General features: G+C 40.2%; 1 protein-coding gene across 1 annotated transcript in view; it reads left to right on the top strand.

Annotated features, from left to right (window-relative positions):
• The window catches only part of SLC35F1 (solute carrier family 35 member F1), a gene marked incomplete at both ends in the record, with an annotated part of 232,819 nt that overhangs the window by 179,927 nt on the left and 31,576 nt on the right, over positions 1–21,316 (top strand). Inside the window, 3 exons of the mRNA XM_084262311.1 lie at positions 4,768–4,895; positions 15,194–15,353; positions 20,740–20,896. Coding sequence (XP_084118437.1) covers positions 4,768–4,895; positions 15,194–15,353; positions 20,740–20,896 — 445 coding nt within the window. The remainder of the gene's footprint in view (positions 1–4,767; positions 4,896–15,193; positions 15,354–20,739; positions 20,897–21,316) is intronic.

Below are 21,316 nucleotides of genomic sequence, written 5' to 3'. Positions count from 1 at the left end.
GGATGTCTCACTGCAAAAACAGTAAAAAATGTAAAACCTAAACCTCTCCTTCTATAAAGGGCTAAGAGGAGGTTTGTCTTTCTTTGTGTTAAATATTTGTTAGATTTCTGAATCTAAAAACATTCTTAATACACTTTTTGCTTTTACATGTGGGCTCCACTTGGATTAGACTGAATATGAACACTTGTACTTTCAAAAGCTCGAGTGCTGGCTGAAGTTATGGGTTTGTTTTTCAAAAGGGGGATTTCCATCAAAAAATGGCACTGTCTGAAGTTGGCATTACTCTGTGCACTCACATAAATGCACGTTCACCAACACTGATACGTGCTGTTGGCTGGAAATACTGCCTTTAGGTTAACGTGCACACTTTCTGGTTTAGTATTTCCTTACATGGCTGGCTGGAGGCCTTAGTCACAGCCCTGTTGAGACAATAGCAAAACCACTACCTGACATAATCTCTTCCCTTCGCATTCAGTAGGAGACATGTATTTTCAAAACACTGGTTACCTCATTCTAAACAATTCATCTGGAATATGTTTGATGAAAAATGCTTTAAAATGCCTTACCAGCTGTTTCAGGTGTAGGCATCTACATGCAGTCCTTCTGGCCTACAGCTGAAAACATGAATAATTAATTTGCTTTGAGTTGTCAAGGGAAATAAAAACCCCAAATTGTCTGGTTTTGTTTTGTTCTTAATTAAGTGTGATTTTTTTTTTCCCCCCACTTTGTTTTGTTGCAAAGGTGACTCATTACTATTCAGGATGTAGACTTTTGAATGAAGCTCTGGATTCCTTCTGCTTCTCATTTTAGTCTTCCCAAGTTAAGTCAGGTCTTCCCTCCTATCTCCCTAACTCCCATCTCACTTCTCCTTGTTGTCCCCAAATTCCCTGAGGATGCTATCCGTGATTGCTCTTCAGAGGTCCTTGCCTGCTGGCAGCCCACACTTTATCCAGGCTGTCTTCCACTGTTGTCTTCTGAATTGCTCTTGTGGAAGTGTGACATTTGACTGTGGTGACTTCAGTTCAGTCCTGTCTCAAAACTAGGCCTCTATCTGCCTCTTCCTTGCTTTGCCCATAACATTACTGGACTGACAGCCCAGGTGATCATCTTTGTCCTGCCTTTCTCTACAGGAAATCTCCCACTTCTGCAGCGATTCATTCCCTTCTGTGAAATGTGATGAAAATGTCAAAGAAATAGAGAGCAGTAAACAAAACCAGTCCCCAGAGTAGCCATGGAAAACATGTGTTGCTTTTTGCTCAGATACACCCTCAAATGGGGCATGTCAGTTTTGCTAACGCTTGCCGATCTGCACAGCTGATATATTAATAATAAATGATGATAATAATGTGGGCAAAGGGATGCAGCTCAGAAACCAGCCCTTTCTTACACACAAGCAACAGGAGAAGCAGCCAGTGAGTGGAAGCAAAGGGTAAGGATGTACCACAGAGATGCAGCCCCAGCACAAGTTGGGTTTTTTTTTCCAGAAACAAATACTCTATTTTATTTCTGTCATGTTGAACACCTGTACATCTCTCTGCTTTCTGCTGGGCAAGACAAAGACACTTGCTGTGAAGCTAAACCAATGTTCATCAGAGCTGCACGGTGCCAGCATAAATTCATTTTGGCACTGCTTTTTGCTTTGCTTTAGCTGAACCTGATCTTTTGCAGTTTGGAGTCTCTCAGAGCTGTAGATCCAAGATAAAATACCACTTGCCAAATATTTTTCTTATTTCTGTCTCTTATTGAGAAAGCAAAAGAGATAACTGTGTGTCAGTTAAAATTACAGCTTCCACTTCCATCTCTGGAAACTCTACCTGTTGGCCAGAAGGCCATATATGCCTTTTTAAAGCTAACTTATTTGGCTGCATACAAACAGCACAGTGATGTGCAGTTGGAAATTGAAGCTGGAGAACACAAGCAGTGGCAGAACAAAGGTACCAAGAGATTCCTTGAGACTTTTCCATAATCCTTGCTCAAGCATCCAAAGGCCAGTGCCAGTTCTTGCACCTCCTGCTTCTTTCTGCTTTGTAGGTACCACCAAAGTCTTACTGCCACAAAACCAGATTAAGCCTGGTGTTGGAACACAGACTGCAGTGACTTCAAGAGGTTTATACTGTCTGATAGTCTGAAGTCTCTGATTTTTAAGCTTTCTCTTTGCAATTAACAAGAAAGAAATGTTCTGAAGTGTCAACTAAGCCTTTCCATTGCACTGATGCTTTTCAGCTGGTCTTTTAAAGGTATTTCCTGGGCAGAACAAGAATTAGAAATTAAGTTTGCCTACCTGGAAAGGATCTTTCTGTGTATTTTACACTGATTTTAGTAGGTGTTCAGACCTCTGATCTCAAACGCTTTTTCTTTTTTTTTTTTAAATACCTAATAATAAATGTATTAAACAATAAAATCTACAGTATTCCTCTATTTTCATGCTCCAATCATTATAGCAAATAGATAAATGAAGGCATAAGCTATGTCTGCAGTGCATTGTTCCTGTACCCCAGCACAAACAGAGGTTGGGAATTTCTTTTTAGGGAATTCTGCTGTGAGTCAGTGCTAAGAGGAAAGTGTGGTGTGGTTGAATGTATTGACTCATTCTTAGTCGGGGTCTTAAATAATTAGCTTGCTCACCACCTTATTTGTGCTATTTCTCTCCTGCTTACTGAGAGAAAGAGGAAAAAAGAAGGGAGAGAAGGAAGGAAGGGAGAGAAGGAAGGAAAGCTTTTAGCATTTGCCATTTTGCACTCAGTGTCATTATCACTGTAACAAATAATTAGGTTGTTGACTAATAATATCCTATTGGAAGTGTGTATGTGTGAGCACCTGTTAATGAGCAAACAGAAAATAGCTCAGGTGCTTGGTGCAGGTAAATACCCCTTCAGGGCACTCACTGGGGTTAAGATTTAAAGTCTAAGATTGTGAATCAACTTCTGAAGTAATTATCTGTTTTTCTGTGATTGCATCTTACAAGATCTGAGATAGTCCTGTGCTATAGTGTGGCAGCACAGATATTGCTGGGTCAGGTAACAACTGGAAAGCCTGAGCAAGTTTTGGTGCCAATTGACAATAATTTTCCTTTTCTTCTGTATTTCCCAGCACTCATTTTGATGATCACAGGCACTTAGAAAGGCTGCAGCAACATGAACAAATCTCAGAATAGCTGTGGGTTTGGGTTTTGGTTTTTTTTTTAATCTTTTAAGATCATTCCAATTCCATTTATGGTACTTTGGCAATACAGGTCAACCTTGCTGTCGTGGTTTAAGCCCAGATGGCACCTAAGCCCCACGCAGCCATTTGCTCACTGTCCCGCAGCAGGATGGGGGAGAGCATCAGAAAAGTGAAAGTGAGAAAACTCATGGGTTGAGATAAAGACAGTTTAATAGGTAAAGCAAAGCTGCACATGCAAGCAGAGCTAAACAAGGGATTCATTAATCACTTCCCATGGGCAGGCAGGTGTTCGGGCATCCCCAGGAAAGCAGGGCTCCAGCACATGTAATGGTTCCTTGGGAAGACAACAGCATCACTCCAAACATCCTCCAGCTTTATATGCTGAGCATGACATCATATGATATGGAATATCCTTGTGGTCAGTTGGGGTCAGCTGTCCCAGCTGTGTCCCCTCCCAACTCTTTGTGCACCCCCAGCCTCCTCGCTGGTGGGGCGAGCAGCAGCACAGACCTTGGCTCTGTGTGAACACAGCAGTGACTAAAACACCCCTGTTACAACACTGTTTTCAGCACAGATCCAAACCATAGCCCTGTGCTGCCTGCTATGAAGGGAAGCAACTCTATTCCAGCCAAAACAAGAACACCTACTTACATCCCTGTTTAGGCTACAGACTCTTAAACACCTCCAGTTGTACTGTGTTCAGTGACAGTCGCTGTGTCCAGCCCCTTCCACATTGGGGACCCATCATGTAATGCAAATGAGCAGTGGGTTTGCCCACCCTCACTAATGAGCTGGTGTCTTTTGAACAGAGAGCAATAATAATCCCTAGCCTAGCATGAGGAATGCTGTGACCTTTTACAAGTTGTGGGTTTGATCTGCAGGCTGTATTGTACTGTCAGTCTTCACGTGGTGGAAATTAAGTACTGGGTGATTGGCAGGGCTCCCATAGAAGGCAGTCAACCTGCCTACTTCAGAAATCGATCCTGGGAACAGAGCAACCTGTCACACAAAATCTATCTCAGTGCAGCCTTTCTCTAAACAAATCTGATACTTTGAAGCTCTGGGATCATACCAGCCATCTTTGGAACAGGCTCTGCAATCTGCCCAAAGGTGATCCTGGTTCTCTCCTGCTTTAATATTCCATCATATTTGCAAGTAGTGGTAATTTCCCACTTCTGGCAAAACCCTTTTGTCTCATGCACGATACAACATTTACCAGTATGTATGGGAAGTATAAATCTATGTAATAAACTGTGCTGTTCACGAGTGGTTTATTTGTACATCTATGTATGCCTGTGTATAAAATTCAAGCTAAGAACCCATTTACAGCCTGCCCTTGTTTTTCCCAGCATTGTTTACATCTTAAGTGAAATGCCAGTCTGACCCTCACATATTGCTTCATCAAGCTGGCTGTTTCAATATCTGCAAGACAAATAGGGTGTGTTAGTTTTCACCTCCTTGAGGTACCTAGTTATATACGGTGCTTTTCAGATGCATATTATAAATGCCAGAGATCTTCTAGATAATTTCTCTTGACAGACAGGTTATTTTGTGCATGTAAAGCCAACTCTTCTACATAATTCTTGTTGTTGTTTATTACTACAGGAGAAGAAAACTTGCTGGCAATTTTGAAAAGGAGATGGTGGAAGTACATGATCCTGGGGATAATAGATATAGAAGCCAATTACCTGGTAGTCAAAGCTTATCAATACACCACTCTTACTAGTGTACAGGTAAGGTCTCAAAGGTTTTTCCCTTTTGAGGTAAGGTAACTTGATGTGGTATAGTACCTATTGGCTTCAGTGCACTGATAGTCCCTGCCTGTGTCTCCTGTGGATTTTTTTAATCCCATCTCACAAGACACTTTTTTCTCATATTGGACTATTTATTACTCAATATTTTCCAAACTGTACAAAAACATGCTGGTTTTCATTTTATTTTCCTGTGCTGTGCCATTTATAATCACATTTTTAATGTAATTATTTCATTTGGCCCTTCGAGGAAATATTTTCAGATAGGCTGAAATGTTTCTCTCACTTTTATGTTGCAGTTGGGAACAAAAAAATACAGGCATGTCTTTTAGGATTCTGTAATTAGATCTGAGTGCAAAAGTTGTCATTAAGTGAAATGAACTCAGTTGTGATGAGAAAGCCTTGCTTTAATGCAAGCAGTTAGACGTGTTATGTTACATAACAGCTTAATTACAGCTATCAAAAAGTGTACTCTGCCTTAAAAAATGATCTGTGCAGTGAACAAAAGCTCGGGTAGTGATTTCTCCAAAGATCCAACCTGTGTGTTTTAAATAAAAACATAAAGGAATCAGGCTCCTTCCCAGTTAAGTGGAGAAGCGAATGATAGTAGCATTTTTAAGAGACTGGAAATTGCCTGTCATGGGAAATCATTGCATACTTCATTGGTACTTGTTCTAAAACAAACCTACTCCCTTTTAACATTATCTCTAAATAACTGGGCAAGGCTGGATAGTGTTTGGTGTATTTTACACCTTATTTGTCTGAAGTTTGCATTAGAGTCAGTAAAATAAAGGAGCACCAGTTACTGTTCTGAAGAACCAAAGCTAATTAGGAACATATCTCTTCTGTAGTTGAAAAGTGATACTAGAAAATACTGAGCTTGTTTGGCTGAAAAAGAAGCAAAAGTAGAAGAAAACTATGAATTCAAGGAATCTAGCTGTGAAGTTTATACTAAGTACTTACAAACGCCTCTGCCATCAGAATTTTGGTTTAAGAATTCTTTGAAACATGCCTGGACAATGTAATGTTGCCTGCAACATTTTTCCAAAGCAGATTGCTCTGTAGAGTAAACCATAAATCCTTGTCAACCTCATACTGTCTAATTTTATAGCTACTAAAAGCCCCACAAGCTGAATTGCTTCTTTTGCATCTTCGCTCATACCAAGTAGGAATAGCAGACTGAGCAAGATGATCCAGCTCATTAAACCCCATCTCCCACAGCCACCAACAAGCACGTGTCAAAGGTTCATCTGGCCATGAAACACCACTTCCAGGAGAAGCAAACCCTCCTGCTCTTCTTCAGTGAGCACAGCCTGTAGTGCAAGACATCGAAAATGACAGCGTGAGGAAGCAGGCAGGAGAGTTCAAAGTCATTGCCTGTGTCTTGGCAGGGAATTTAGCTGAAGTGAGCCATGGCTTCCTTTTAGACTGGGAGAAGAAAGGTGGAACAGACCTGGTATAGGACGCAGACCACATTGTGTCCTTTTGTGACCTCTTCCACATAAAGATTACAACAGAGTTCAGGTCCCATGTAGCTTGAAAGATGGAAGAGGTATAAGCTCAAATGGCAAGGTTTTTTCCTGGACTGGGGAATAAGTCTCCTTTTCCCATGGTTGTCCCATGCTCAGGTACACGTGGAGTGACTGGGAACACCTCTTGCATTTTAAATCCACTTTATGGCTCTAATTTGAATGTGCTTCTAAGTGCAGGCAAAGCCCAAAGATATGATGAGGATGGGATAAGTTTAAGGTAATGAATTAAGATGTTGAATCAAATGACATGTTTTATGAAATGTAGTCAAATGACACCCTATTTCATTTAAAGATGAAACAGAAGCAGCTCAGGGCATTATTCAGCCTGAACTGCTGTGTAATAGTATGAAATGGAGAGTGAAGGAATGGAAGGTATAAGATGAAAACCACTGATTTTTTCCTAGGATCCGATTTCTGAAGAAGTAAACAGGACTACTCTCTGTCAAGAACATCTTCCAAAAGGCCTGAGCATGACCTGTGAGGCCATAGATGCTCTCTGGCATTGTAGCAAGAATTGTTCAAATCCTTTTAGAGCTGAGACCCAAGAAACCATTGCTGCCTCCCAGAAATCAGCATGGCTTCAGCTGAAGGCCATGGGAGCTATGCTGATGTATACACTGACTGAGAATCAAGACCCTCCAGTCAGTCCTGGGGGAATTTATTCTCAACAGGCTTTAGGTTAAGGCTTTTTTGATGGGGAGAATATAAGAGTTTTTGAGATTGTCACTTCAGTAAATGAGAACTCTTGCCGTATTTATATAGTGGTGGTACATGGACCATTTCAGTAGGAAATCAGCTTTACAGCACTTACTTTTTTTCCACATGGTATCTCTGCTCCATCATGCAAAACTAACATGCAAGTGTACTGGGTTTGTGGTGCTTTTAGGAAAACAACTAAGCTGTTCCCAGCAAAAAGCCAAAGTTTAAATATAAAAATAAACCTTTATTGAAATTGATTTGGAGTTCTGCTTTCACCAAACAGCTCCAAGCACTCAACATCTTTGTTTGCCAAGTAGTTTAAACTCCTAGGACTGCCCAAGTTTGTAGTTTAAACTCTTCTTTTTTTTTTTCTTTTTTTTTTTTCTAATTTGTTCCATCATGGTTCCAGGAAAAGACTGAAAATGGTGCCCTACCTTTCCCCACTGTTTCACACCCATGTCTTTGCTATATTTTCACTTAGAATTCCTTTTTGGTTTTGGTCTAGGGAAACAGAATTTTATAATAAATCTTCCTATATTTTTTTCACCCATGTGCCACCAGAACCACAGTGAATAAGGACACACATGCATAAATCAGAGATTAATGTGGTACCTAACCTTTATTTTTGGATGTGCTTCTGATTATTTCAAATCCTCGTGTACTCTATAATTACTGTCTGAGAATGTGGCACTCGGCTTCATCATAAGATGAAAACATAGTACTGTGAAGCCTAGAAATATATAATTTTCCTTTAAAAGAGCCTCCAAGCTAAAGGACCTCCATTATAAACTAAGTGATGTAAAAAAAAATTAAAAATAGATAGATAGAAAACCAAAGTACTGCTTATGATTCAGACATCAAACTGTAGGTCTATTGGTTAGGATAAGATCCAAGGCATTCTTTAGGTACCTGCAGTACAATCCCAGGGCAACTAGATTGAATAGAACAATCCAAGAAACCCATGCCCAATTGTCCACATATCTAAAATGTCACAGATATCTGACATCCCCTATTCTATGCATACTAACCTGCAGCTCAGAGCACAGTCTTGGGGCATGAAAACGTGTGTTTGAACCTCTCAGATTGCTCCTTGTTTGGTAGCTTTAAGTTGTGTTCTTTGCATGCCCAGAATGCATCAGTATTGATGGAGCCCGATGCCTAAATGCCTGCCTCCATTTCAAAATTCAAAAGCTAAGTATTCCTACATCAAAGTACCCTGAGGAACTCAATTTGTACAGATACGATCTTAGCATGCCTCAAAGTGCTTACAGAAAGCCTGGAGTGCTTTCTAAATTGCAAGGGTAGAGCCACCTTTTACATAAAGTCATAGCTGTTAAAACAGTAGCCCGCAGAAAGGGCTCGAGTTAACTCCATCTTAGCCAGGGGATTCAAACTCAAGTTTACTGCAGCCATGAAAATGCTTGGGCTGGTAGGGGAAGGCTGTTCTCTAGAGGGTATATTTAAAAATTGATTATACATCAGGGAAAAGGCACGGTAGTTTGTCAGTGGATTAATTTGATATCCAAACCCACGCATTTAAAGAAGTGGCAGAGATCAGTCACGCTTGATGCTCTCAGACACATGTCCTGATTCCCAGAAGGCCAAAAAATTGCCAAATGATTTTTAGTTTTCTTTGATACATTAGTTTAACCTGCACTGGATTTTTCAGCCTTCTTGCATGTCAGCTGTACCAGGTGCAGGAAGTGCATTAAACGCACCCAGCCCCATGGGCTTTTTAAATAAAACCTATACATTTAACTTTCAGGGCTGTCTGTGGTAATGCTTTCCATAGTTATCCTGACGTTTTTCAGAACAACCCTGGTGTAGGCCTGTAGAAGGTTTAATAACTCTTGAATAAGGGTGTTCTAATTATTGTTAGAGACATCTTTTACACAGCAGATAAAATTAGTTCCCCCAGAGGGAATGAAAAGATTCTGAAGTTCTTGCAGTTGTTTAGAACTGGATATTAATTTTTTTAAACTACCTTTTGACTTCAACTTCCCTGTACTGCATTTACAGTGTACTGCACATGTACGTCCTACCAAGTCCATAATGTCTTCCACCAAGCCTGTTATAATACTAACATTTGTAACCTTTGCTGCCAGATAAGTGCTCTCTCATCATGCCAAGCTTAGTTGTGAGGTGGACTGTCCTCTCCCTTCTTCCCTGTCATTGCCAGGTTAATTAGCTATCCTTTCTGCAAATACCCTGCTCTATCCACCTATGTATTACACCACTGTGCAATGTTGCACTCTCTAGTAGTTAGTTAGCCTTTGTTATCCTCTTTCTGTGTTATGACATCGCATGGAAATCTGGACTACTTCTACAATGCCTTCCATAGTGGTACTGTAGAATATGCATACAATATCAGAAGAAATAAGGCTCTGTCAAAGAGAGAGCTATGTTTCCAAATAGTGATTTATCTGGTAATTTATTCCTTGGGCAATCAAGCCTTTGATTGGCATGATGAAAACAAAGGTAGTAAAAACTGGGATTTATAGACTCCAGGAGACAGACAATAAAACTACAACACTGATGTTCCCAGCTACTCTTAGATCACTGTGAGGCTCAGCAGTACATCATACTTCCAATTACCTCTGGCAGTTTTCATACCTCAACAACTGCCACCCGAAAAGGAAAAGAGTCAGCACTAAGTGCTTATTATAGCAGTGCTGGATGGCAATAGACTTTGCTTTGTTCATGGTCCCTATGGACAAAACGTGTATTCAGGCAAGTTTGAGATAATTTTAGAAGCAAATCTGGGAGGTGAGGAGCAATATTGAAGTTGTTGATCCACCTTGTGCAGTGCACGCTGACATGAAGTATCTCTGAAGCAGACATAAATTGCACTCCTCTGCTTCCTCCCTCTGTCCCACGCATGGAAGCTTGACCATGCTGCCCTGTTTTGCTTCAGGACAGTGAGGGAGTACTGCAATGTCGATAAGGCCTGCACAGCAGTGTTGTGCAGAGGTGCTGCATACCATCCATTTATACTGAGGGTCTGTGGGCTGATCTTGCATCTGATTTATTATCACACTTAGAGTTGCTGTTTGTCTCCTACCTGTGTTACATACCTATGGTAAGCACACCAGCCCCTACAGTATCCTCAGTCTCCTTACGTGATTCTGGAGTAAAACTTTTTACTAACACAAATATGCAAAGTCTCAGTAAAGTCAGGGAAGCTGTGCCCATTACAGGAGCAGAGATTTTGGAGCTCTGTGCCCATTTTGCACATTCTTGAAGGCGAAATGCAAACCCACAGGTTTTTCTGCGTGCGATATCCGTGATTTATCCTAGGCTAGGATCTAATCCCCTGCACAGCTTACAGCAACTGGTGATGTAGAGAAGTTTCTAATGAGCAGCATTGAGCAAATGGTCTTCAAAGCCCATATCCAGTCATCTTAGAGAGAAGCAAATCAGAAAATCCTCTTTCTGCAGAAACACGGGGCTCCCGACAGAGCTGCCTGCTGTCTTACAACGATCTTGTTCTGACAGTGCTATGAAAATCACAGGAGGATGGTGATTAAAGAGAAAGCTGTTTCAGAGGTCAGTTTGTTGGTAGCTCTTCCTGGCCTTTGAGCAGATCTTGCATGAGTACAGCTGGATGAAAGGAGTGGGTGAAGAGGTGCATCCTAAGCGTTGTGGGTTTTTTTTAGAGTCAAGCTGTGATCACTCATGTTAGTAGTGAAGTGTGTCTATGTGTAAAGAGTTGAGAGCAGAGGCACTATGGGCTGGATGTGACCACCACCTTTCATTTAACATCACTTCCAGAAGTTGCTGAATTCCTTTGTCCTGGTTCTGGCCATACCAGAGTTACCCTCCCCAAGCAGCCAGCACAGGTGAGCTGAGTTATCCCAGGCTGTTTTCCACACCACCCAACATCACTACCCCATAAAAGGGGCTGGTCTGGGATGGAGTCTTGTCACTTTTGTTTCTTTTGTCATGGAAATTAAACATTTTTACAATTTCTTTTTAAACAAGTGACATCACTGATTCTTTCACCAATCTCCCTGCAAATCGAAACAGGAAAGGTAAAAGCAATCCTTCTTTTTATCAGAATTACTTGAAATAACCCTGTCAAAAATGCTGCCAGCATCCACACCTTCCCTACAGAAGGTTTTGGTCACAGAGTAGTGTAATTGCCAAGCAGTTACCCTGGCAGCCAGCAGCCAGCTCTCTGAGGTTTCACATCTTGGCTGGTTTTGTGCGTGTTGTAACATATCGTTGAACCAAGTGTGTGTGCTATTGTGAAGGTAGTGTAAAAGCTGGAATAGAAAGAGTCCTCAAATGAGCAGGAAATCCATTTTTCCTTTGAAAAACCTAAGTAAATGTCAGAAGGTGTGTTTCCTACTGAATGCAGCACTTGCTGTTGTATTAAACTTAGGAGGTCACATGCTAAGTAGCCATCATGTGTACTAGACCATACAGTGTTGGACAGATACGATGCTGATTTTACTGATCCCTCTGCTCTGGAGTACAGGCTGAGTAGAGGGGGCAGCTGATTCTCTGCACGATTTGCTTGAGGGCAGCGCTAATGAGAAACCCCTAATGTGAAAAAAAGAGAAGGGCTTATAACTAGGGGGGGAAAAACTCAATGAATGTTTAAAAAGGAAGACTCAGCTCAGCTGTTCCCATAGGGAGTGTGCTGACCAGCTTTTTTCTTTTTGATATCACTGCAAATCAGCAGTTAGCCCTCTGTATTATAGACCTTTCCTCTGAAGCTTGTCAGCTCTCCTTTCCAATGACTGACAGTACGTTCTTGCTACATATGTGCAGGCACATCCTGAGCGTGTGAGATCAGAGACTTACTCTTAGCAAGGATTTGTCTGTGATTCACGACTGTAATAAAGTCAGTGTAATTTAACAAACAAAGAAACAAAATTGCAGTTCAACATTGTGTATCATCAGCAGACTTAAGTGCAGTGTGATATGTTTTAGAATCAAATAATAATCTTCAATCTCTCTATAACAACACAGCATTTTTGTAATAGAAAGGAGTTGCTATAGGACGGTATATCAATGGATTACATATTTTTGCCTCCTGCCTTCTAAAGCAGCCTAATTCAGAGCTGAGACTGATGAAAACCACAGACAAACATGGCAGCATCAAAGAGCATGGTCTGTATCATGCACTCACATCACTTTTATTACCTTCCCATGGCAAAATAGGAAATGCATTTTCTTTTAGTTTAGCAAGATCTGATAACTTCTGTGGTTAAAACATTAAAATTCATTAAAATCAGGTCACTCATTAATTTAACATGGCAGGATATAGGCAGTACCTTTTGAATAAGCAATTAAAAGAAGGAAAATATTAAAGGTGATTGTTAGGGAAATACAGGTTAAAAGTGACTTATGTATCATAAATGAAATTGAAGCTAAGCATAATTTATGTTTGTTATTGTAAAATCTTTATAGGCAGAGAAATGGCAATTAGGTATAATGTTTTTTCTTAATAGCTGAAATAACTAATAAAAAATTAGAGAAAGAAAAGGAAAAAAATAAACATGAAAGCCCGATTACAAATCAGTTAATCCACAACCTTACATCTTTTGCCTGTAGGATATATATGCATTTTTTTCTTCTACTAGACAGCTTTATCTGAGGAAAAAAAGAAAGGCAGAGTGTATTTGGTCCTGGAGAATTGAAATTCAAAACAATACCTGAAAAATAGTTAAGCAATATACACTAGGTTATCTTACTGCTTATGTTGTAGCAACCCAATTTATTTCTGTCTAACCCATTGCTCAATTACAGGTATAAACTAAGCACAATTCAAGAGCTATGTAATGTCAGTGAACATTCCATGTATATATCTATCGATGCTGCAGTATTCTCAATACTGATTTGTGGGTTAGATCTTGGACTACCAGCCCCAAAGGGGTGTTTTCCACCTTCTGTCTGTGGTGTTTGTTTGTGGCAGGATCTGTTTGTGCATCCCTCCGTGTTAGTGCTTTAAAGACACATTTTCACATACTTGAAAGCATAGGTATGTTTAAATATTTATGGAATGAGGAATTTTTTTAAAATCTTCCTCTAAAAGACTGTTAGTGAGAATTTGCATGTTGAAGTACATACACATGCTGCAGGTACAAGCAATTTTTAAAACAGGCTATTGAGAAAACACTAGCACCCTAATATATCTCATATTCACAAGATTGTTTGTGCTTAGCCCAGAGTAAGTAAAGTAGCCCTGATCAGAGCTCCTGTCCAACAAGGACCATGCAGTGTCATGTCCTGTGTGTAAAGGTGGGCAAGGGCTGTATTCAAGATGTTGGGGGTTAAAAGATACTCTGTGTCTCTGGAGAGAGAGTAGTTAGCAGCTGGCAGGTCAAATATATTCCTAAATGTATTCTTAAACACTGTCTGCATGAGTGACCGGAGCTCCTGATTTTGCAAAATCAAATAGTTGTTCCAGTGATGGTTGAGGTTTGCTTACTCACCTCTGCACAGAAAAGAACTTTTAGATGATTAGCTCTCATTTTAAATGCAGAACCTGCTTTTAGCATGGCCTTTTCCCATTTGTAATTTCCCTCCTCTGTTCTGCAGTTCTTTGGGACTGCTTGAGCATCCCCAGAATAGCGTGATCCCCCTGCTGAATTGGGTATCTTCTGAAGGCTTTTTCCCCTCACTGTCAGAAGAATTTTTGGAATGGGTGGGTTTCCACTGCATACTCTTGGTTTTCAAATAAAGTTATAGGGAAAGTATCCTTTGTGCAGAAACTGGCTTTTATATATTTGATGATTCCCTAAATGTAGTGTGTACTACATGGGTATCTCACATGTAAAGAATAGCTTTGTAAGCACTGGCATTCTTGAAATCATCCAAAACCTTTTCTCTTCAGATAACTCACAAACAAAGAAATTAAAAAAGGATGTAATATTATTTGATTATACTTAGTGTGCTCAGTGGTAAATCACACTGAGAGAGCAATTAGCAAGTAATTGGCCCAAGGGGATGAAAAACCAAATTGCATCATCTAAAATCAAGTTTGAAACATCTGGAATAGTTTTCCAGAACAGTGGACACAGTCTTCTCCTTCGGTTGTTCCTGACATTTTCATTAGAAAGAAGATAGAACCATACAGCTCTAATTCCTGCTGTATGGACAGCAGTGTGCCCAGCACAGTTTATTAAATCTCATTTTTAGTCTGTGGAATCTCAACTTTTAATTATCTGTAGCCTTAGGAAGTGGGATTAAGGTTCCTAAAGTCAAGTTTCTTCACCTGTTTCTTACACAGAAATTTTGTTCCCTGGTGGCACACTGGTAATTTTTAAAATACATTTTAATTTTAAAATCTCAGGGTTCTCTCACAAACATTTGGTGTGTTTCTTTTTTTATATAACACTTTCTGCTGGGTGTCTCTGAAAAGACCAATTAAAGATTGTGTTTTGTAACACTTCTTTTAGAAAGATCTTACCCAAGGTCTATTGGCAAGAAGATTTGAGTTTCTTGCACTGGGGGCAAGGTGGTTGTTTGGTGGGGGTTTTCCTTCATATGGGGCATATGGGGGTGTGTTTTCAAGGAGTTAACAGTCCTCACAGGGGACAGATTTTTCATAAGCATTCTGCATGCAGAAACCCCTTGATTTACATGGCCAGATTTAAAAAATATGGTTAACTTGTGCATTATGAACATTCCTGCTAATTGGACCCAAAATGAGTGAATTAAAGCATATGTCTGGACTGCAGGAATAGTGCCCCCAATCTTTGTCTGTTAATCACCAGAGGTGAGGACCAGATGGAGTGGTGTGGTTCTGGTTTCCTTCCCGTGGGTTGGAAATATGCATCTGAATCCAAGAGCAAGGCAGTGCTGTTGGGTGTTACCATAGAGTAACACCTCTCCTGCATTCATGTAATAGTCACAAGCAGAATAGAGTCTTATCTTCTGCCTATTGGATGACATAAGCATCTGAATACACTTTGTGTATGGTGGAAAGTGCTACTATTAACTAAATAACCCTGCTCCCCTCTGCTGGAATATACCCTAATATTTTAGGGCAAAGCTTTATCAGGTTGATTTGTTAATTTTCCCTCTCTTTCTTGGCAGCTCCTAGACTGTTTTGTCATCCCAGTGGTGATACTGCTCTCCTGGTTCTTCTTACTGGTACGATACAAGGCAGTACATTTCATTGGGATCGTGGTCTGCATTCTGGGTATGGGATGCATGGCAGGAGCAGATGTGCTTGTTGGGAGACAGCAAGGAGCAGGTGAGTAAGGATGGATGTGCTGTGCGACCAATTTCTGCTGAGAGAAGCCATTGACCAGAACATGTCAGTTTGGGACCAAACTAAAAGGAAATTGGCTAGAAACCCTACTCTTTGCTGGATCCAATGCAATGCACCATTCGAAGTTGCTTCTTTGTCAGAAGGGACAGAGAACAAAAATGGATCAGCACTTAGAAGTCAGAACTGCTGCAGATTTGGTGTACCCTGTATCTGTGCCTGTAACACAGATCACCTTCTGTGCTGGCTGGGGGGACAAGCTGAATATCTGTAGTTTCCTTCTGTTTTGGCTTGTCTGACTGAAAACCTTGGTTGCTTCCATTCTAGATCAGCCACATCTTTGAATCATGAGCAGCTCTCACATCCTCTGTGTGCTCCTCAACTTCACTCCTTTTTTTGTACAGAGGAGGGGTCAGTGGATGGATGCTAAAAGACACTGAACCTACATACTTACTGTACCAATTGGGTTATATCTACAGTCTCAGAGTAAAGGTTTGGGATTTGCCTGCATCAGTGTTGAAAAGGATCTTCCTGTGTGTAAAATGTTCTTTCTTATGTGCAGCATCATATGAATAACGTGTGTGCAGCTATTAATGTGGACTAGACAGAGTTTGATTGAGTCGATCAACTTCCTCTGTCACATTGATTTCTCTAGTGCCAACCCAAATGATGTGGGAAGGATGGAAATTCTTTTCAAAGATTGTCAATTAGACACAGTTTTCATTCTTAATTAAAAGCACTGAATTGTGAGCTGAGCATAATACACTGGGATTTAAAATTCTTGACTCAGCTTTCTGAGTATAAATGCAAGTGCTGTTAAGAATTGCATTTGCCAGGATGCTGCTAAATAATACAAGGGAGTTTGGGACAGTACTCTCCATATATCCCTGCCCCCCTTTATGCGTGTCCTTTATCCTAAAAGGAAACTTTTAGTTCATTGGTCTCCTCCAGAAATGGCTCTGACCCAGCTAAAAAGGAGAGAAAGCACTCTATACTATGAAATCAGCCAGCCAAAGATGCATTAGGAATGACTGATTTCAAAGGAACTGGGATTTTAACCCTGGGTTCTGGAGGAAACATCCTGTGTCCCAGCAGTTTCAGGAATAACATGCTAGAGTGGGTGAGCTGTGGCTCAGCAGGAGCATGTGGGGTGATGGACCTCAGTGGACAAGGAACAAATTGAATAACACTGACACTGTGCCATCCAAATGCAATAGTTAGATATTATTTGACATATTCATTACTAAAACACAGGTAGAGCTGTTAGGTAAATTTATCCAGAAAAATCTGTTAACATGTATTATTATTGTTTTAATTCAGACCTACCCATGAAAAACTGTCCATACTTATTGCTATGCAGAAAGACTGCAGCTTTTTAAATTTAAAACAGCAAAATGATCTTCTTAATTATATTGTCTTTAATAGAGTAACATAGATCAGAGGGTTTCATATATCTGAAGGGGTAAAGCTATGCATTAAAACTGTACATTAAAAAATATACAAATATAAGAAAGTATTGGAAGGAAAAAAGAAAAAGAAGAACCAGTCTTGAAATTCTTCATTAAGGAGTTCCACACCATTGATGTGATGCTTTATTTCTCAGGACTAGGCAAACACAAGAAGGGAATATACCCAAAGGAATGGAGCTGTATTAGTCCTCAGTAAACTCTTCTGATTTTCCTATATTTCAGGGGCCAAGGCCTGTTGGCACCTGTTTTGCCCCAATGACTGTGCTATTGGCTTTATTGGAAGTGCTGTAAGGCTCTACTAGGGACTTACTGTGTACCACAATGTAGCCTGCCAACTCTTACAGTAAGGGAAAATCAAGTTTAAATGCATCACTGAGAGACTAATAGTTATTTTCCAAATTATCCGCAGGAATTAGGTATAATTTACAGACATGGTCTCAACTCTCAATAAATGTATGGAAGTTTACCTCTTTTTCCTTTGTTTTTTTTTTTTTATTGTATCCTGACTGATATTTTCCACATTTCTCAATGGGGAAAACAATTGCTACCAAGCACTTTGTGCTATATCACCTTATGTGCCAAGAGTACCTTAAAATAACATTTTACTGAACTGATACCCCTGAGGTACCTTGGCACTTGTGCTGCTCTAATACACAGGTGTCTAAGATACAGACGTCTCAGTGTTTCATCCAGAGTTTTCAAAGCGTTTCACAGCTTTAGCTTCCCACAGACCCTGAAAACCTGAAAACAACTTCATTCCTGTTAATAAGTATACAAGAGTATGCTTAGTCTAAGACGGGACGCGCTGAGACTGATTTTTAGATACTCTAATCATCAGCAAATACATCCAAAAGCAAAGAGAAACACCACTTAATGCTGGGGGTCGAGGTAAAAATGTGACAAGGTGCCCTAGTGAGAGCGTGAAAAGCAATTGTGTCTGAACATAAATGACATTGAAATGATTTATATTACACTATAATGCTATAATTAGCCCCCAAAACATTAACTCCTTGCTGGACTGTATGATTTCTGCTTCCAGAGAACATTAAATATTCTAACAATGATTAATGCAAAGTGTGTTTCTCCAGGCTATGTCTTGTGTTTCTTCAGAAGAATGACCTATGCCATTGAAATTGGTAAAGTGCAACTGTATTGACCTAAAAGTCTTTAGAATGCTGCTAGTCAGTTGATCAGTAAATCAGTAGGTGCATGTGGATATACATCCATGAAAGCGTGTCTATTAGGATAAGTTGATCTTTAGGCGAGGGGGGAGTTCCAAAGTCAGTCTCTTGAGGAAGCAAAGAAAAGGCATTTGACAGCCTAGATGCTAGATTTTTTTAGGAAAGAAACCAAAAATGCAGTATAAAATATTCTAATGCCAGTAAAAATAGTTTTGATGCACTAGCCTCTTGAATAGCACGTATTACTCTGGTCACTGCATGCCAAAAAGAAATGACCAGAAAATAAGCTTATAGAAGCAATGGAGAAAGATGAGAAAGCTGTTCAAGGGCATAAAATGGCTTCAGGATGAAAAGTGTGTAGCCAGACTGGGGCTTTTCATCTCCCAGAAGAGGCAAGAAAGAACAGAAGAGGGTAAAGATACATGAAGTCTTCAGTGGTGTGAATGGACAAGGTCAGTATAGAGTGATTCTTAAATATTTCTCACAGAGAGATGCAGTGCCCAATATCATTTGAGGTATCAGCCTTAAAAGCTAAAAACACAAGTACTTTTTAATAGTGCACACTTAAAATTACTGCCAATGGGGCATTTTAGAGGCCAAAACTGTATGGACTTTACACAAATTAATGAAGAGTCCCTCAGGATCTGTTAAGTTGGATGGTCTAATGCAACTTCCATCCCAGAAAATCCCTAATCAGCTGAGAACTGGCTGATAAAAATCAGTGCTTTGCTATTTCTTCATCCTTTCCCCAGGCAACCAGTGCTGCCCAGTACCAGAGGAGGGTCCTGGGCTAGGCAGACCTATGCTCTGACCTGATCTTGGCTTCCTCTTCTGTTGGAAGCCCTGAAGGTTGAGGCTGACAGTCTCTGAGCATGATTATGCTTTGGGGACGGTCATCACAGTGTGGTGCTTGGGGCTGTCCCATCTCTAGGAGAATGCTCAGCCTCTGAGCCATCCTTGTTTCCCAGCTGGAAAAAGGGTGACATTTTTGTCTCTGCAGTTCAGCACAGTGAAGCTCTAAGGTCAAAAGCTTTTCCAGCAGTACTTCCCCAAAGTGTCAGTGAGCAGCTGTAACAAATACCAAATGAGTGAGCTCAGTGAGGGGTGGTTGGAGCCGCTGTGGAACATCAAATGCATCAGGGGTATGAAGAGGTTTTGTAAAGTGCTGATGTTTAGTTGACATTAAGGGCATCTTCGTGGCTGATTGCAAAAGAAGGCCAAAGGGAAAATAAGTACTGAATCTTAAAAAGATAAAAGATCAAATATAAACATGCTATCAGTCAAGGTATGTGCAAAGCAGAAATCCAGTGAGAGACTGAATGAGTGCATGAAACAGTAATCTAGTAATGTTTGCTAAATACAGAGAAGCCACATCTCCTCTGAGCTGAAAAAATTTGGAGACTAAGAGAGTATTACCAGGAGTAATTCAAACATTTACCTTATCCCTATTTGTCCCTAAACAACTTATATTTCCTGGTGTGTATAGCCAACATTGCAGACAGGATACTGGATTAACCCTTGATATGATTTCTGACTGTTCTTAGCTTCACTGGAAGTTTCAGAACTGTAGTTTGGAATGAAAACTGAAGGCTTAAAGAAACTCCATAAAGAAAAATATTCAAAAGATCGTTTTGAACCAATCAATGTTTGGAATCTGTTTTAATTTGCCACAGTGTGTATTTTACAAATCAATAATAGCATAACTTAAAAAGAGAGGAACTCAAAAATTTAAATCAAGAGGTATTTCAAAAGAAAACGTAGTTTCTGAAAAACAACAAATGCACTCAAGTACTTCAGCATTTCTACTGAGCCTTTCAAAAGGAAACACCAGTGTATTGAACCTTTTGGAACATGGCTCCGCAGCGATGTCTGACAGCTCTGTGAAGCTGCAGCTCTTGTAGAAATCATTTAACAAGCCATATGTGCAGAGGGATTCGCACAAATCAGTTTGCAAAGCCTGGGCCTCAGTTTTCAAGCTGGAACTTGATCTTGATCAAATCTCCTGGCAACCTTCCCCACCCCCAAATAATAAAAGCCTACAAGACTTAAAAAATTTCAAACAGTCTTTGATAATGCAATGTTTTAATAATTATATACACCTGGAAGTATACGTCTTGGTGTTCATTAAGTGCATTGGGTACTGCTATGTTAATTGAACCTCTTTTAAAAACCTGTCCTTTTCATCACCTTGTCTACACCCCATCCTTCCTCCTCTCTTGTCAAACAGCTTCATGTGAGAATGAGGTCAATACTGGGGTCGTAATGATTTCTTCACTCATTTCACAGGTACACAAAATTTTTCGGTTGGTTTCACATCTAAATACTGGACATGTTTTAGACGTTTGAGATTTCAAGATGAGATGCAAACTGCTCTATATAGTTGAGTCACATTCTCTCTGTAAAAAAAAAAACAAGTAGTAATAATAAATTAATAAGCATTAATTGCTGAAGACTGCCACTTGATTTCTCTATTTTTTTTACAAATTTTTCAGATTCCCTTATCCATTGCAAGGGTAATACTCTCTCTTTACCTCTGCTAGATTTCGCTGAGGTACTAAATGAAAACTGTTAAAATGACAGAACATTAATATTCAGCTTATTAACCCAGATACAGGCTTCTTAGTGACTGAGGATTTAAATCTATGATGAAAAGCTTGCAATGTTTCTAGATGGAAAATGGTTGTTCTGAGACATTCTAATTTTTCCCTTGTTTATTCCTAGGTGAAAATAAATTGATAGGGGATCTCTTAGTACTGGGAGGAGCTACACTATACGGCATCTCTAATGTTTGTGAGGAGTATATCGTCCGAAATCTGAGTCGAGTGGAATTCCTGGGCATGATTGGACTCTTTGGCTCCTTCTTCAGTGGAATTCAACTGTAAGTGAGCAGGTTTTAGCCCCAAGGTCATCGAAATAAGTGCAGCTGTGGCCTCTGTTGAGGCACCCTAACACCCTCTTCAAAGCTAGCCATTTCCTATGGAAAGCAGACATCCTCTAATCCTGGAATTTGCATTTATGTTCGTGTTTCAGATTGGTGGATTTAAATAATGACAGGGAAAGATGGAGAGATGCTCTATCAGGGAGTGTAGTGATAGGATGAGGTTTAATGGTTTTAAACTAAAACAGGGTAGACTTAGATTAGACATTAGGAAGAAATTTCTTACTATGGGGGTGGTGAGGCTCTGTCACGGGCTGCCCAGAGAAGCTGTGGCTGCCCACTACCTGGTAGTGTTCAAGGCCAGGTTGGAGGGGGCTTTGGGCAACCTGGTTTAGTGTAGGGTGTCCCTGCCCACGGCAG

This window comes from Gallinula chloropus, assembly GCF_964237585.1.
Source record: "Gallinula chloropus genome assembly, chromosome: 3".
In the NCBI taxonomy this organism is placed as follows: domain Eukaryota; kingdom Metazoa; phylum Chordata; class Aves; order Gruiformes; family Rallidae; genus Gallinula; species Gallinula chloropus.
This window is presented reverse-complemented; position numbering and strand designations above follow the sequence as displayed.